This window comes from Lemur catta, chromosome 8, assembly GCF_020740605.2.
Source record: "Lemur catta isolate mLemCat1 chromosome 8, mLemCat1.pri, whole genome shotgun sequence".
Lineage (NCBI taxonomy): Eukaryota > Metazoa > Chordata > Mammalia > Primates > Lemuridae > Lemur > Lemur catta.
This window is the reverse complement of record NC_059135.1, coordinates 64,537,379-64,555,483: the sequence shown is the minus strand read 5'-3', so window position 1 is coordinate 64,555,483 and position 18,105 is coordinate 64,537,379. Positions and strand designations below refer to the sequence as shown.

General features: G+C 32.8%; 1 protein-coding gene across 15 annotated transcripts in view; it reads right to left on the bottom strand.

Annotated features, from left to right (window-relative positions):
* Positions 1-18,105, bottom strand: part of BAZ2B (bromodomain adjacent to zinc finger domain 2B) — a 254,441-nt gene that overhangs the window by 87,492 nt on the left and 148,844 nt on the right. For 7 of the 15 annotated variants that reach the window (XM_045559240.1, XM_045559244.1, XM_045559242.1 and 4 more), the window contains 7 exons: positions 16,420-16,620; positions 15,722-16,117; positions 9,317-9,923; positions 7,393-7,686; positions 5,729-5,789; positions 4,821-4,929; positions 4,449-4,550 (listed from right to left, as the gene is read on the bottom strand). In XM_045559240.1, coding sequence (XP_045415196.1) covers positions 4,449-4,550; positions 4,821-4,929; positions 5,729-5,789; positions 7,393-7,686; positions 9,317-9,923; positions 15,722-16,117; positions 16,420-16,620 — 1,770 coding nt within the window. The remainder of the gene's footprint in view (positions 1-4,448; positions 4,551-4,820; positions 4,930-5,728; positions 5,790-7,392; positions 7,687-9,316; positions 9,924-15,721; positions 16,118-16,419; positions 16,621-18,105) is intronic. The other 8 variants (XM_045559243.1, XM_045559248.1, XM_045559245.1 and 5 more) reach the window with 3 other exon arrangements.

Here is an 18,105-nt window from a genome sequence, read left to right as displayed (position 1 = left end):
TTTTAAAAATAGATCATCATATATTTCAAAATAATCTTTGTCATTAACAGTTTACTTTGAAGCCTTCCTACATTCCTAAGAAAAATGTGAATATCTTACCTTTGTATTGTATTCAGATAAAAATAATGCCATTTTATATTTATCAAAATCTGTCTAGGTCAACCTTACTTTCTATTATTTTGACAATCAAAAACAAAGTAAAATAAAAATAATATTGACAAACATTAGGTTCAACAGGTTCTTTATAATGTGATAGGACAGATATCTATAAGAGATCTATTTACCTTCATGGTAGTAGAGTTTAGACTAAAAAAAAAAAGAGAGAGAGAGAAATCTATTTACCTTACACCCTTTTCAAACGGGTCTCAAAGGGGCTAAAAGAGCTAAATGAAATTCATTAGAAGATAGCCAGCTAGTATGGCATGGACTTATAAAGAGTATTATAATTGTTTTGTTCCATGAAGTCTATCACCTCCCCTAAAATAAAGATTTTTACAGAAGGTGGTGAGAAGTGTTTGATGTCTATCAGTAGATACTGACAAGTAGCTGATGCTACAAATCTCTCACCATATTTGTGGATCAAAATAAATAAAACTGATAATGACTAGATGAAGGGCTCCCCATTTCTTTTATAATCCTGTTTACTTCAATTAAGGTCTTCTCTTTTTTTAAAGGTAATCATTAGATTGTTCTCCTTCAGTTAATGATGAATTTACTTGAATTTTAATAAATGTAAGCTCTCATATCTCTCCTTATTTTTCTATACACAAAGTCAATATTTTCAACAAATGTTTGCCGTTAATAAAAACATAATCACTATTTTAAGCTCATAAATATCTTGAATCAAAAATGACTAACTTATAAAATAACCATAATTTTCCACTGCAGATATTATCTTCTAGCAGAAATTATCTCTAAATGTCAACTGTAAAATACAGAGCTTTGGAATACCACTGATGTAATTTTTGAAATGCCTTAAGTAAAATTAGAACACATAGAACTAGTAGAGGCTAATTTTTTTGGTATATTTTAAGAAAACATTTTCCAAACTGTAGCTTGGAAATACATGATGAACAAAATATATTTCCAAGGAAAATTGTTTCATCAGGAAAGGGATTAAGAATATTGCCATCCCTCCGTATTCGTGGGGGATTGGTTCTAGGACTTTTCTCCCACAAATACCAAAATCTGCGGATGCTCGAGTCCCTGAATATAAAATGGCATCGTATTTGCATATAACCTATCACATTCTTCTATATAATTTAAATCACCTCTAGATTACTTATAATACCTAAGATAATGTAAATGCTATGTAAATAGCTGTTATATTTTTTAGGGAATAATAAGAAAAAGGTCTGTAAATGTTCAGTACAGATATGATTTTTTGGGGAATATTTTTGATCTGAGGTTGCTTGAATCCACAGATGCAGAACCAATGGATATGGAGTGCTGACTGTACTAATGATTCTGCAAATACAGCATTTCATTTGCTATCAAATACCCAAATAGATATATGAAGCTTGGAAAACTCTAGCAGTAACATTTAAAATCATTATTTACAACCTCCATGCTTTTGGAAAGCTATGAATTCTTAGCTTTGTTGGATTACAAAGTGTGTAAGCATTTACTTTTTTAATCGTTAGGAAACTGTTTTTCATATTATACACAAAAAAGCAAATTTTAGAAAATACAAAACACACAAGAATATAAATATGGAAAGCAAAATAAAGATCCATTGTACCAACGAATACATGCATTATTAAAGTTTTGATATATTTCTTTCATCTTTTCATATGCACAGTTTTGTTTTTTAATATTTATTCGGCCATCATACTATTTATACAGTTTATATAAAAGCAAATTATTGTAAACACATATGATCATCACTGCATGGTAACAATGTCTTTGTGCCAAAACTACATTTTACATCTACAAAATTCAGGGTGATCAAAATGATTTCACATCATTAGTTAGTGTAACAAAGATATATAATCTTTGTTCCTTTTCACAGAAAATTCTTATATAATGTTTCTAATCATATACTTACATAAATGAATTATGTAATACAGTATATAGAAATGTACACTGCTTTACAACTATATGCATCTCTAATTAATTAACTAAAATACTTTTTTGGATTACTTACCTTTAACCACTGTTATCTAAAAGTATCCTGAAATAAATCCAACTTACTCATTTTTATTTTAACTGAGACAAATGCTCTCAAAATTGCTATTATTTCCCCCTAGCACTCTGCTGAAATGTTGGCAGCTTAACATATTCTGGCTTTAGTAATTCATCCTATTTCCTTGATTTGAATTGATCTCAGTAAGACAATATTCATTTGGAAAACACTGATTATATTTAATAAAAAGTGAATAGATGTCAAAGAACATTCCACTCTGTGTAATGAGGCTTTATAGATTAAGTCCAATTATCACTGATACAAAATTAAAAATCCTCTATGTATTGAATAGCAATTAGCTTTCCTCTCAGAACAAAAACCTACTAAACTTAAAAATCACAAAGATATCTTTGGCATAAATAATACAAGAAAGTGATAGGATTAAAAAATAAGAAGAATTTTAAAATGAGATTATTGCCTTCTGGCTGGGCACAGTGGTTCACACCTGTAATCCCACGGCTTTGGGAGGCTGAGGTGGGAGGATAGCTTGAGGCTAGGAGTTTGAGACCACCCTGGGCAACACAGTGGGACCTCCATCTCTACAAAAACATTTAAAAATTAGCCAGGTGTGGTGACACACACTTGTAGTTCTAGGTACTTGAGAGGTTAAGGTGGGAGGACCACTTCAGCCTAGGAGTTCAAAGCTGCAGCTGAGCTAGGATTGTGCCACTGCACTCCAGCCTAGGTGACAGAGTGAGACCCTGTCTCTTAAAAAAAAAAAAAAATGCCTTCTAATATGTTTTGTGACTAAAAAACTGATCCGGTGTACGTAGAATGTGTAACACTGTGGTTCACTAAAATTCTAAGAATCTGTTTGGTGACAGATTTCGTCTAAGTCCTTTTTTTTAAGTTTAAAAAAATAAAAAATCCTAGAATATTTTTCTACATACTTCTATAAACCTCAATAAATACATTATGGCATTTTAGAACTACCAGTAAAGAGACGAGTAGATCTGGACATAACTACTTCCTTAAAAAGTCATGGCCACCAATGGAAAATTGGTTATATGATACGTACAAAAGAATATTTTTTCAGAAACCTTGAGTTGCAGTTTTATCTCTGCCTAGTTGAGGCTGTGTGACTTTAAAAAATTCTCTTAATTTTCTGAGCTTTCAAAATAAGCCTCTTACAGAATGAAGATGGCCTTTTCCATTTCTACAATTATAAAATCAGAAGGCAAGACAGGATAGAAAAGCCTGCCTATTCGCAGAGAAAATAATAATTGCTAGAAAAAATTACCTCTGTACATTATAATGGGACAGAAGGGAGAAAGGGTCAATCAAGAAAGAAAATATCAACTTCAACTAACTGAGCATTTTAACCTTTTGAAACATTTTCATGTGTATGATCTCATTTTAATCTTGCCATAATCCTATGAGGCGTAAGTGTAATTATGGTCTCTACTTGGCAGATAAAGAAATTGAGGGAAAAGGGGACATTATGTTGCTGTTGTTGTTTGGAATCATAAAACTATTTCATGGATTAATGAGAATCTAGGTCTCATCACTCCTTAAGTAGGATCCATTTTTAATGGAGCTGATAGGCAAAGGGAATAATAAGCATATGCAGCTAAATATAGGTAAGGAAAAAAGGAAAAATATTTAAGGAAACATAAAGGAAATGAGGTCTCCTTGGTGGGTTCTTTTTGCTGATAGGTAAGGTTGTGTGCTTGACCCATAAGATCAAAGGGAGCTGTGGTGGTATGTTCAGAAATGTGTATAATTAATTTAAAAACTCAATTTCTACAAAAATTAGAAGTTTCACTCACTTAGTTTTAAGGAAACAAACAAACAAAAATGACCAACCTTGTGAAAATGCATCCTATAGTGTGGCATAAACAAATAGACAAGATTCTTCCCCAAAACTAAGGCATATTTGTCCTCTTTGGATTGACTTATATTTAATAATAACATGGTTTTCTTATTCAAATTAGTTTTTAAAAAATATAGGAACTAATGTTTTCCTATATTTTACATGAACATGCAGATACTTTTATATATGTATAAGCTGTAAAATTATCGATGGAATTAATAAACAGGAAAAAGCTTACTTAAATATGACAAAGACATCTATTATGTCAAAGCTCCTTGTTACTGAAACACAGAAAATCGAGGCCTTAGTGAGTGTTTACCACAAAGTTGTATGTATAGCTATATGAATTAACTAACAAAGGCATTGCTCCAGAGTGTAGTGAGATTTACTTCATTTAGGTTATGGTTCTACTTTTTGGTTCAAAGACTGTACTTTTTAAAAAGTGGATACCTGCGGTCCATCTCTGGCTTCATAGAAGTCACCCACTCTTATTTTTGCACTGAAGCTGAAATTGTCCCTTGAGATATCCATTATTCCATTTCTGCTGAGATACTGAAAAAATCACATATTTTTCCACTTCAGGTTTTAATAATTACAACCCAGCTTTGATGTATAGATAGCTTCAGGACACTAATGTTTTGCATATTCTATCAAGGGGCTATGGATTTATAGAAGATCAATTGGGTTAACTATAATAGTCCCATACAAGAGAATATTTTGTATCAAGGAACTTTATCTGACAAAGGAGTATACTTTTTTTTTTTCTTACATGAGCATGCTTAATAGGCACCAAATGTATGTTATTTGGTGAAAAGTATGTACCTTTATCACTTCAGGGTACTGCCTAAGTTTCTTTCCACATGGAGCATAATATGCTACTTCTCCTTGAAGGCGCCCTCCAAAGTTTCTTATTCTTGTCTCTCTCTGCCAGCTACACATAACAGAAATGAGGGTTATGACATATGTAATTTTAAGAAAACTTTTAAAAATGAAAGAAAAACTTTAAATATACATGCTCTTCAGAAAATATGAAAAAAACAAAGACAAAAATAAACCCCTCGAACAACCCAAATATACTTGCTATTGAAATTATTTAAACTTTTAATTAATTCAATGAAGAAATTAATCAAAGACTCAATTTATAAATATTAAACTCCATTAAAATTTTTAGAAATCATTAACTAGTATTACTTTGGGTACCTGGACATTTCAGTAACGTGTCAATGTGTACTGATATGTTTTTTTTTACATTGGAAAAGCTTTAAGTGAGAAAAGTAAACCTGACTCTCTGCTGTTTGGGACTCACGAACATCCAAGCCTGAAACCTGTCAGTTCTGATTAAATTATTTTAGCCAAACTCTGGTAGAGTCTCTCAGTTTTGACCAAAGTGGCTTTCACTGTCTAACTCTATCCTCAAAGAAATTTCTGACAATCTTAACTGCATTCTGCTCTTTGCCCTATGATTTGCTCTTGGTTCTTTTCCAGTCATGTTAAACTTGGCTGCATGATCCCATCACAGCTCTGCCATACCTCTATGAAGCAGTTAGGCTTAATTTCAGTTTTCTGATATATCAACTTCTTTGCCCTTTGCTTTAGCTCTTCTGCTCTAATAAATACTATGCAATATATTCACTTCTTTTATTAATAGTAGAGAATGAGAAATCAAGTATACATCAAACATGCATAAATATATGGAGAAAAGCAAAAAAGAAAAACCTCATTTTGCATACCCATATTCCAATGGAATACGTAGTTCACGTTCATCTGTCACTCTTCTTCTTTTGGAAGTGCCTTTAAGAAAATTCAACCAGTTGATATAAAAGATTAGTTTCTATAGATGACAATCTTTTGATAGTTTAGAAACTTTTCCTTAAAAAAGTATATTTCAATGACTTGGATTATTTAGGGTATTTCTGCAATTTATACATTATTTTTAGATGGTTTTCAACAAAACACTGTATAAGGCAGAGGGATTTTTTTTTTTCTTTTGGTCTGAATGACAGAATAACTAGTCTTTCTCTCTAAAGAAAATACAATTGAAGGTAAAAATATATAGCTTCGTTATTAAGGAAATGGCTAGAGAAGTAGGAGGGAAATAGAGTTTCATAAAATCTATTTGTAGTGATTGTCTTTGAAAATATTAGTTTTCAGATGCTGAAAAATTTCAACAGCTGGCTCATACATTTAAAGGCAATATAATTTCTATGTCCATATATGTCCATAGTCAAAAACACTACTAGATCTTTTAATTAACCTAAAGCATAAAGGAATAGGATTATGATTATATGTAAAATTTTTCAAAGACAAGAATCAAGTTTCATAAATATAAATAAATTCATCTAAGACAAGTAGGATACACTGGTTTGTGGTAAATGAAAGCAAAATTAGTAATTGCCAAGAAGAGAGTAAAACAAGCGAAACAATTAAAATATTTTACTAAACATATCTGTATTTTCTTAGCTATTGAATGAGAATAGAAAGCAATTTGGGAATATTAAATGTAGAAACTTTTAATGGTGGCCTTGAAAAGTTTATAAAAAGTCAAACAGGAAAAAAGAAGATGTGGCATGTTAATGGAATTAAGAATACTACTCACTAATAGAAATGACATTGGCTATATGCTGGGCAGATAACAATTGCATCTTAAGTAAACAAGTGAGCTTTTCTGTATAAAGTACAGTTGACCTTGAACAACACAGGTTTGAACTGCATGAGCCTACTTACACTCAGATTTTTTTCTGTCTCTGCCACCCCTGAGACAGCAGGACCAACCCTTCTTCTTCCTCAGCCTACTCAAAGTGAAGATGACAAGGATGAAGACCTTTTGATGATCTATTTGCACTTAATGAATGGCAAACATATTTTCTTTTCCATATGATTTTCTTAATAATATTTTCTTAATATTTGCAAGAATACAGTATATAGTACATATAACATACAAAATATGTGTTAACTGAACTGTTTATGTTATCAGTTAGGCTTCCAGTCAACAGTCAACAGCTAGTTAAGTGTTTGGAGAGTCAAAAGCTATATGCAGATTTTCAACTATGAGGGGGTCAGTGCTCCTAACCCCCACATTGTTCAAGCGTCAACTGTACACAAAAATCCGATTGTCAAATTCTATATTCTAGAAGCATAAACTGAACACAAAAGCAGGAAAGATTCAAAGTCAAGCGCTGTCATCAGATTCTTAAATTGGAAGCACAGAAAAAAAAAAAAAAGACCAGCTAATAGGTCATGTCCTTTGAAAATACATGTTGATCTTTCTGAGCCAACCTAAGATCTAGCTGTAATACTCGATTCCAGTGAGATCATCTCCAGAACACTGTTTAAGTAAAAATTCTTGCTATGGTTTGACTTCTACTTTACAATAATAAAAATAAAGTGTAGGTACCAGAGTGTGGACTTGAAGTAAGTGTGGAAGAAGATGTACCAAGAAAAACAGGTGACTGTGATTCAGAACATAAGGCAGCAGGAGCAGAGCCTGGGGCTTTTGTTATGTGGAGGTTACGAGGTGTTGAGTGAGCTGTGAGACTCATGGAAGGGCTTTTGACAGAGGAAGTTGTTTTATTCAGTTTCATTGAAGTTTTCTCTCCTTCAGTATCACTATCTGATTCATCTTGGTCTTTATCATCATCATCTTCTTCTTCTGATCCTTCTGTATCTGATTCTGAATTACTATCTGATTCTGGGAAGTAAAAGAAGCATTTGTATATTATAACTAGATAATCACCAATAATTTGCAGTTTGTATCTAAATGGACTAGTTCAGGAACCAGCATCTGTGAATGAGAACTCAAAAGAGCAACTTTCCTGAAGAGTAAATCTTTTAATTTATTTGAGAACAATGTATGTAGGCTATAAATCCTCAAAAAATTTTTTAAAGAGTGTAAGTTTTACTCAACACTTCAATCACAAAACAGTTCTCATGTGACACTATTCATATGATGAGTTTTGCTTAATGGCTTCAAGATCACTTTTAATTTAATAGAGAAACTAAGGTAAAAGGGGGAATTTACTTGATTATTCAAAATAATATATTCCAATGGCTTAAGAAGTATACTCAGTCTAGTATGAGGAAGAGAAGTCTGGCATTACCATCATACTTTCATTTGGGCTTTGGGGTAAAAGAAAACAATTTTCTAGGGTAGATTCTTGGGTTTTTTGGCTGTAGTTTTCCTATTTGGGTGGCAAGATTTCATCAGGCTTCTCAAAAAACTAGCATTACAGAAATAATTATGGTAGGATAATTTAGTGCTTTAATAATTTAAGTTCTAGATATGTAGTCCTATGTATAATGCATCCACTCTTCCAGATATGTAAAATCTATTACTGGATTAAACTTGATAAACATCGGACTAATAATTGGACTATATCCTAATGGTTCCCAAAATAACAGCTTTTGTGGAATTCTATTTTGTGTGGTACTGTCTGCCTATATTAAAGTTCATCATAAAAATTAGTTTTTGAAAGTTATGAATATTGATATTTATTACCTATCATGCAAAGTTGTTTTTATGGGAACCCCAGGAAAAATTACTATCAGGACAAGTTGTTCTTACTCTGAGCAAGCAGTTTGTTTTTAACTTACAGATACTTTAAATTGTATTAACTGACTATAGTTTCCTATTCACATTGGCTGCTAGAAAATTTAGCTGAATTTGTGTCTGACCAGTAACAAATTCACAAACTTTTATAAAATGTATTTCATCTTTGTATTTAAAATTTACGCTATCTTGTATTTTGTTTTCAGTCTTCTGTGGAACAAGGAGAAGTAAGGAAAAAAAAATGCAAAGAAATACCCCTCCCCTAAAAATCTAGAAAGTGAATCAAAATTAAACCAGTAAATACTCCATATGTTATTTAATAAATTCTGTGTTACTGCTGGACATTCATAAAGGGTTTAAGTTTTTGGTACTTTCTGAATGACTGTGACTACAATTTTACCTTTGTTCAAAATATCTGGTGATGCAGTTTAACAAACAGCAGGAGAGATGGAAAAAAGGAGACAAATAAGTGGTCCTGAATGAAATGAAAATTAAGTGAGTTGATGAAATTGTCTTAATTTATGCATCATTTATATTCACTCTAAAGTTATTACTTGTTTAATGTCATATGGATGACAAGCTGAGAATTTAACTTAGAATTTCCTATATTAATTACTCCTGTATTTTGTGAGCTCGTTATAGAAATGCACAAAGCTGTGTGAAGCATGGTGAATGACAATGATAATAAATATGTGAACTAAGAAATTCTTTAAAATGTTTTGGTTCACATAGCATTTAAAGAAATACTTTAAATTTTAAAATGGAAAATAACCTGATTGACTGTCATCAGATTCATCATCTTCATCATCTTCCTCATCCTCTTCCTCATCATCTTCCTCTTCATCCTCATTTGAATCTTCAGAGTCTTTACTACTGGGAATGTCTGAATCTGTTCCTCTAAACTGTTCCACTAAAGATTTTGCAGGATGAGAGTGATGCTGTGTTTTTACTGGATTTACATTATTGCTAACTGCTTTTTCCTTCCCTTGACTATGCAGTATGGGAGAGGCAGAGGGCATTACAGGTGTCTGATTGCCAGGGGTTCTTCTTCCACTTGTACTCAAATTTATAGGTGAGGAAAAAGGGGTGCTACTTGCCGTAGCAATGTTTTCATTAATCTTACTCTGCATTTTAGTTTTGGTAGTAAGTGCTAGAGGAGCTTCTTGAATGACACTTTGAATAACTCCATTTGGTTGGTGATTACCTAAAAGTGCATTTGTCAAGAATGGATTAGGGTGGTTGTTTTCTACTGTTTGTTTTGGATGTGCTGGTGAAGTAGAGGTTGCTTTTGGATTAGACAAAGCTGCAATAACCTTCTTCAGGCTCTTAGATGACTCCTGTTTCTTTAGCTGTGATGGGAATGCCTGTTTATATTGTTCCTGTTGAAACATAAGTTTAAAAACAAAATGTACCATAAAAACAAGACTGCTTTTATTTGCTTTCAATATCTGAGAACAAATTATAGATACCATATCACATACAAATTTAAATCATGATATACAGGTGCCATAAAAGGGGTTGCAGTGATGACTACTTGGTTGTTAAACCTTGGCCATACCTAATATATTTAAAATTTAATTAGTTTTTCCCCCTCAAATATGTTTCCTGTCTCCCTCTCTTTACTATTGCTCCCATTCTCATAATAATCCAAACCTGAAACCCTAAAAATATCTTTTATTGTCTCTTTTCCAAGTCAGCCATAGTACCATGTCTTTGGATTCTTTCATTGAAATATTGCTCAAATTTAAGCCATGCCATAATTTCTTCCTACCCAACTCCCAATATATGCTATATATCAATGCCAACTTTATTTAGACTAAACTTTATTTTGTTGGCTCCTTGGAGCATTGCCAACTTTATAAAGTCTAAAAACTTTAGTTTGACATTCAAATTACTTTGCAATTAAGCACAAACATACTTTTCTGGTCAAACGGGACTATTTGCCATGGGCTATGGATATCATATTTTTACCATCTCCACATTTTGAGATAATCATTTTCTTTGCATGAAACAGACTCCTCTTTATAAATTTAAAGCTGATGAAATACTGTTCATTCTTCAAGATCTAACCCAAGAAGCTTTCTATGTTTGTCCCAGCCAAAAGCACTCTTTGCCTTATCCTTTGAGCTCCTTTATCTCCTCATAACAGATGCTCCTCAATTTGCAGTGGGGTTACTTCCCTATAAACTGATTGTAAACTGAAAATACCATTAAGTCAGAAATGTATTCAATACATCTAAGCTACCAGACATCATATCTTAGCCTAGTCAACATTAAATGCGCTCAGAACACTTACATCAGCTTACAGTTGAGCAAAATCACCTGGCAATAGAGTACACCATAGAGTATTGGTTGTTTATTCTTATGAAAGCTGACTAATTAGGAGCTGCAGCTCACTGCCTCTGTCCAGCATAACAAGAGACTACTGCAACACTTTCTACTGAATACGTATTGCTTTTGCACCACTGTAAAGTTGAAAGATCTTAAGTTGAACCATCCTAAGTTGGGGACTATCTGTATTCTATGCCATACTGCCTTTAGTATATGTAGTATATGTCTGTATGTCTTAAACTTTTAAGGAGGTAAGTTTACATCTTTGATAAATTCCTTAGGGTAGGAACACTATCATTTATTTATTGTTACAATCATCCCAAAATATTGCTTAGAGCCCTGCACTTGTATGTACTCAAGAAACAATTTTAGATTGCTGAATAATGACTTCTTGAGCAAGAAGAACTTTGAAGCAAAGATTTAAAATATTAAGCCAGTGGGAATGGTGGCTCAACATTCTGTGGGATCTACTTAAAGAGTGCCTTTAGCACATTAAAATTTGAAAGAGCAAACAGTTTAGAAAAACAACAATTTTCTTGAGAAAAATTAATTTATGAATCATTAAGCCATAAAATTTCTATTTACAAATCAGGAATAAAAAATTATTTAGCTATTAGAATCTCCTTGAAAACAATAAAATCATGAATTTATTAAATTAGGACAATTATTATACAATATATAAAAAACTAAAACTCCAGTTAACAGAACTGGAGTTGAATTTTCCAACCTAAGGTAACATTCTGCATTGAAAATGTGGATCTGAAATTAAAATCAGCAGTGTTGTCAGCATCACACCTGGGCCCCTAATACTCAAATCATCAATGATTTGTGGTGAGGATTTCACAAGTGTAAATGTAAATGTAAATAGAATGCCATATAAAATGACTTATTAATATTGTAAAGCAGCAGTACTAATAAGCAGCAAGCAATTTATATATAAATTTTTAATCTTATTTAACATCTTTACTATATTAGTTTAGAAAATTAAGTTATTAAGATAATTCTTTGTAAACAAAGACTGTCATATAAAATTTGTACCTGAGGCAATACCTCACAAAGAGAAATTGCTTAATTAGTTTTTACTTCATGAATAAATTATGGAAAATTACACCAAATAGTTGGATTTACCTTTTAAAAGGAATTTGATAACAAACTTCTTACATAAAATACTTTAACATATACAAGATTGAAATTTTCTTTACAAAAAACAGTGTATTTTCATCTGTTAGAACATAATTATGTCACGTAATCACTTTATACTATTTTCTTATAGGTAGTAAATTTTCCTTCTAAATACATAGGACCAAAGGGCCATGAAAATAGATTTATATTTAATTTTCTGAACTGCTCCTCACTAATTCTGAAGAATCTCTTCCCATATATTGACACCTATACAGATTTTCAAGAATAGCCAAATATTATATTTTATCCCAAGATTAGTATCAATTACTCTTTTATAAATATCAGGGGTGATTTATAGAAAGGAGAAGGGAAGAAAATGGAGACCTGTACAGTAGCAAATCTCTCACTCTTTTAAGCTATCCATTTGGACTACAGGTAGTATGGGAAGAGATAGGTTCAAAGGTCTGTCCTCCCTCTAAGTTCTTGTTCCCCTAGTCTCTACCTGAGACCACTGTAGAGAAGAAAAAAAAAAAATTCCTCCAGATAAAACTTCATAAGAGGAAACAGACATAAGACCTACGAAATTCTATTTCTGGTCTGTATATCCAACTAATGTATAATGATTTAAATTACACATCTTTAATGTAAGGGTACTGAAAGATTCAATGATTGAATAATATTCAAGAAAATCATAAACTGATGAAGGATTCAGACACATACACAGCAGGTAGTATGAAACAAAAGAGATTATCATGAGAAATAAAGCAAAATTCTGTATGTCAGACTGTCATATAGACAGCTGTTGTAAGAGAAATATTGACAAAATACTCTAATACAGAGTAGATAACATCATTTAGAATTGAGTCTAATGTGAATGTCCATTCACACAAAATGTTTTCCATTAATTACCATTATCATTTCAGATAATTTGTATTATAATTTCTGAATGATCTCCAGTTAGCAAGAACACCAAAATTTTTCATGGTAATCATGTTTTGAAATCAGAATGCCTGGTTTAAATCTCTTCTGCCCTTAACCTGTTACATGATGCTGGCAAGTGACTTAACCTCTAATCTTTAGTTTCTTTACCTCACAAGGTCTGTAAGGATTAAATGAGATCATATGTGTAAAAATCCTAGCTTGGCTACATTTATTAAGTAAGTGTCTAATATATGACTCTCTTATAAGTAGTCATATAAAATCTTATTTAGGGAAATATTAAAAAAAAACCCTTTGAAAAAATTAAGAAACTTTTGGAATACAAATAACTATTTTTTTTTTTTTTTTTTGAGACAGAGTCTCACTCTGTTGCCCGGGCTAGAGTGAGTGCCCTGGCGTCAGCCTAGCTCACAGCAACCTCAAACTCTTGGGCTCAAGCGATCCTATTGCCTTAGCCTCCCGAGTAGCTAGGACTACAGGCATGCGCCACCATGCCCGGCTAATTTTTTCTATATATATTTAGTTGTCCATATAATTTCTTTCTATTTTTAGTAGAGACGGGGTCTCGCTCTTGCTCAGGCTGGTCTCAAACTCCTGAGCTCTAACGATCCACCCGCCTCGGCCTCCCAAGTGCTAGGATTACAGGTGTGAGCCACCGCGTCCGACCTACAAATAACTCTTGATTGTAGCTCTACAAACTCATTTATCTTAAAGTAGGATAATATATTAATAAAAATTAAAATAAACCAAATAATATATTTTTTAATTTGCTTATTTTACTTGTGAAAAGTCAATAATGTGATGCTGATAATGTTTAATACCTGCTTGTGTTTGAGCAGTGCATTACAAGTCATATGCATAATATGATACCACTGGTCACTCCACTCAGATCAGTGCTTCTCCAATCTGACTACACATCTGAATCACCTGGAAGTTTAAAAAAATCCAATACCTTAGTTCTACCACAAGATGTTCTGATTTAATGGTTCTAAAGGGTATTGTGCTTAAAGTTTCCCAGGTGATTCTAATATATAGTTAGGCTTAAAACCACACATTTTGAGTCTCAAAAAAAAGGTTGATTTGTTCAAGTTACTTTTCTTTGACCCTGTTCTTAAATCCTTCATAGTAAGAGTCAATGGACAAGGACATTGTGACTTTTTCAAGTAAGAAAGGCAGAATATCACAGTTGTTAAGAATATAGATTCTAGGCTCACGCCTGTAATTCTAGCACTCTGGGAGGCCGAGGCGGGTGGATTGCTCAAGGTCAGGAGTTCGAGACCAGCCTGAGCAAGAGCGAGACCCTGTCTCTACTAAAAATAGAAAAAAATTATCTGGCCAACCAAAAATATATATAGAAAAAAAATTAGCTGGGCATGGTGGCGGATGCCTGTAGTCCCAGCTACTCGGGAGGCTGAGGCAGTAGGATCACTTAAGCCCAGGAGTTTGAGGTTGCTGTGAGCTAGGCTGACACCAAGGCACTTAAATCTAGCCCGGGCGATAGAGCGAGACTCTGTCTCAAAAAAAAAAAAAAAGAATACAGATAATACAGATTCTAGTACTACAATGCCTAGGTTTGAATTCTAGCTCCATTACTAACTAGCATTGTGATCTTGGAAGAGTTATTTAAATTCTACAAATCTCAGTTTTATAATCTGTAAATGGGGATAATATTATTTGCACTCACAGATGTTATAATCCAATGAATAAATGCATGTTCAGCAATGAAGACAATGACTGGTAAATAGTAAGTGCTCTACAAGTGTTACCAAATGATTAGGATGCCTAATGATATTTGTTACCAAAAGACAGGATACTATGTTCAAACATAATATTTTAATACTCTAGGATGATCATGGAATAAAAAGTAATGGTAACTTAATTATTAGAATTCTACTAGACATGAATATAGACTATGTAGTGATATAAAATAATAGCAAGAAAAACAAAGATGAAAAAATTCTCTGAAGAGTGGTTCTGGTGTTTTTATAAGTAAAAGTTACATTTCATAAAATTCATTAAGAATGGCAAAGGAAAATGATTTTTTTTTTTTTTTTTTTTTGAGACAGGGTCTTGCTCTGTCGCTAGGGTTGGTGTGCACTGGGGTCATCATAGCTGCACCCACAAACTCTTGGCTCAAGGGATTCTCCTGCCTCAGCCTACTGAGTACCTGGGACTATAGGCAAGCACCACCATACCCGGCTAATTTTTCTATTTTTTTGTGGAGACGGGGTCTTGCTCTTGCTCGCCCTGGTCTCAAATTCCTGGCCTCAAGCAACCCTCCTGCCTTGGCCTCCCAGAGGGCTAGGATTATAGATGTGAGCAACTGTGCCTGGCTGGAAAATGATTCTTTATAAGATTTTTACACTTAAAATTTATAAATTCTAGGACTACAATGATAAATTATTCAAGAGTTCAATTCTTTGAATAAAAAAGAACATGCAGATATTGGGGGAAACAGAAATTAATTTTAAACCAAAGTAATTGTAAAGCTCTTCTTATTCAAACATATCCCCTTATTGCTAAAATCATTAGACCTTGGGGGAAGGTGGAACAGGATGGGGTTGGGTGGAATGACAAGATTGTGTTGTAAAAAAATATATTAAACAGATGTATATGTGAATATAAAATCAGAGAAATTTAGTTTTCTGATGTACATATTCTATTCCTGGAGACTAAGAAAGTATAAAGGAGTAGAATTTAATTTAAGCTTGTGTATTGTGAGACAATATAGAAGCTCCATTTATTTCTAATAATAAAATTCTTATATAAATAATTTTTAACTCACCCGTTTAGATCGTAATTCACTGGTCAAAGGACTAGATTCCTCAGAGGTATTTTTATTCCCTGCTTTAAGTACATCAGAAGAAGGAACTACGAGTTTCATGTAAGTTTCCTTTTTGGCTTGATTTACCAAAGATAAAGGTTTCACATTGGACACCAATCCCGTAGACTGTATTACACTGGTGTGTTTGTTCACAGATTCCTCCTTTGCCTGAGAGCTTTGGAAAATAAATGGAAGCTGCTGTGACAAAACCTGAGGCTGCTTCTGCTGGGATTGGAATGATGGGTGAGTCTGGGATTCAGACACAAGAGGTAATGGCTGGTGTATTCTTTTTTCCTGGGCTTTTTCAGTTGCTTTCTGTCCATCTGCTTTTGGGTCTGAAATACCATGTAATAGCACCTGGAAATAAAAATTAAAAGGCAGCTTTTTAACATCTATTAAGACAAAGAACATCAAATAGTAAAAAAAGAGTACTTTAAAAAGTGTCCCTAATGACTTATGATAGATCTACAAAGCTCACTAAAAATATATCACAAATATCCTTTTAAAAATGTTTCTCCATCTCCTATTCTTTCTTGTGCAGAAAGAAAGAACTTAAGGTAATGATTAACTTTAAAATTATAGACTTTGAGAGTTAAGATAAACCAGTTAATTCCAAAATATGAATAATGTTTGAAAACTGTCCATGAAACAATTTATACCTGGTTGTTACTTTTATGTTGTGCTTCACTCTCCGAATCAGAATCATCTTCACTTTCTTCAATACTTTGATCTTCTTCCTCTTCATCTTCCTCTAGATCATCTGAATCACTACTACTAATGCCTTCACTTGAGGTGTCTGATGATGTGCCTGAATCACTATCACTGTTGCTAGAACTTTCCATAGCTTTTTTCCGTGGTTTCTGAATGAAAAGTATTTGGAAAGACTTTATTTTTTTTAAACATTCAAGTTTCAGTAAAAGCTATGCTCTTTTAATTTTCAAGTGATATTTGCAATCTCAAAATGTCATTGTAGGAAAAAGGGAAAATGTCACATATTGTAAGCATAATTATTTAACAAACTGATCAAATTAACTTATCTAACAGGAATTTCTCAGTAAAAAGTATGAGCTCAGTCACATGTAGAATATTGAAAATATCAATATATTACGTATGTGGATGTACTCATACGGCTGTCATGCTTCAAAAATGTATGACAGATTAAAAAGAGCAGTTCACAAAATAATAATTACAATTATGATACACATGTTGAAGTTATACATTTAGCTTTAGTCTTCTTTCTTCATGCAGTGAATCAGTAGCCAAATATTTACCTATAATGTGTCCAACACACCTCTTTAGGTGCTGGACTACATGGTATGCAGGACAGAGTTCTTGCCTTCAAGAAACTTACATTTTAGTGGTTGGGAGGGGAAGGGTGGATAGATGCTTAATATAAAAGCAAACAATTCTGTATATAATAAATGCAGTAGAGAAGATAGGTAGCAAAAGACGAAGGGGATGCTTTTAGTTAAAATCAAGGAATTTAATTACATTTCATAACAGAAAAATAGAAAAATATGACAAAGGAGAGAAATTTTTGGAATATTTAAGACTCTATAGAAAAAGGAGAATCCAAAGCTGGTAGAAAGGGAAATTAGGTCACATAAAAGGGAAGTTTTGTGTTTCAAGAATAGACAGTAATATTGGATGAAAAGAAGAAAAATCATGAGATGAATAATAACTAAATAACTATATAATAATGGAAAAGTTAAAACTCTACCAATAGAAAGACTGAGAATGAGAAATGTTAAAATGACAGAGCAATACAAGTATAATCTATAGTTACTTAGGAGTATTTCAATAGCATTTGCTGATAAATAAAATAAAAGAGCAAAACAAAGAAAAAGCAGTAATAAATTAGAAAAAGTATGGTCTTAACAGAAATATAGCTTTTCATGACTAGTGGGGTTTGGAGAATGAAAGACAGCAATATACCTCTGCAAAAGGAAATCAAATTGAAGCCAGTGTGCAGATCTATACTCTTTCTTTTATACCTTCTGAAGATTGATTTAAATAAAATAAAATGCATGCATGAGGAGAGTCTCTCCTGCTGGTATATTCTGCTTGCAATGACTCTTTTAACTGCTCCTAACTACCAAAATGCCTCTTCCACAGATACATATTTCAATAAGCAGACTAATAGTTACCATCATTCCCTGAGCTATCTTCTTCCCTCAGAGTAGAGCAGAGAGGGATGAGAACCTGAATTGGAATAGTGTGGGAATCATACCATGAGAAAGACCATAAGGTAGACATTAAAGGGAAACAATAGTGATAATATATTAAGACTAGCATTTATTTGTCAGAGAAACAGCTCCTTCTTTGCAACCATAATCTGTTGTGGG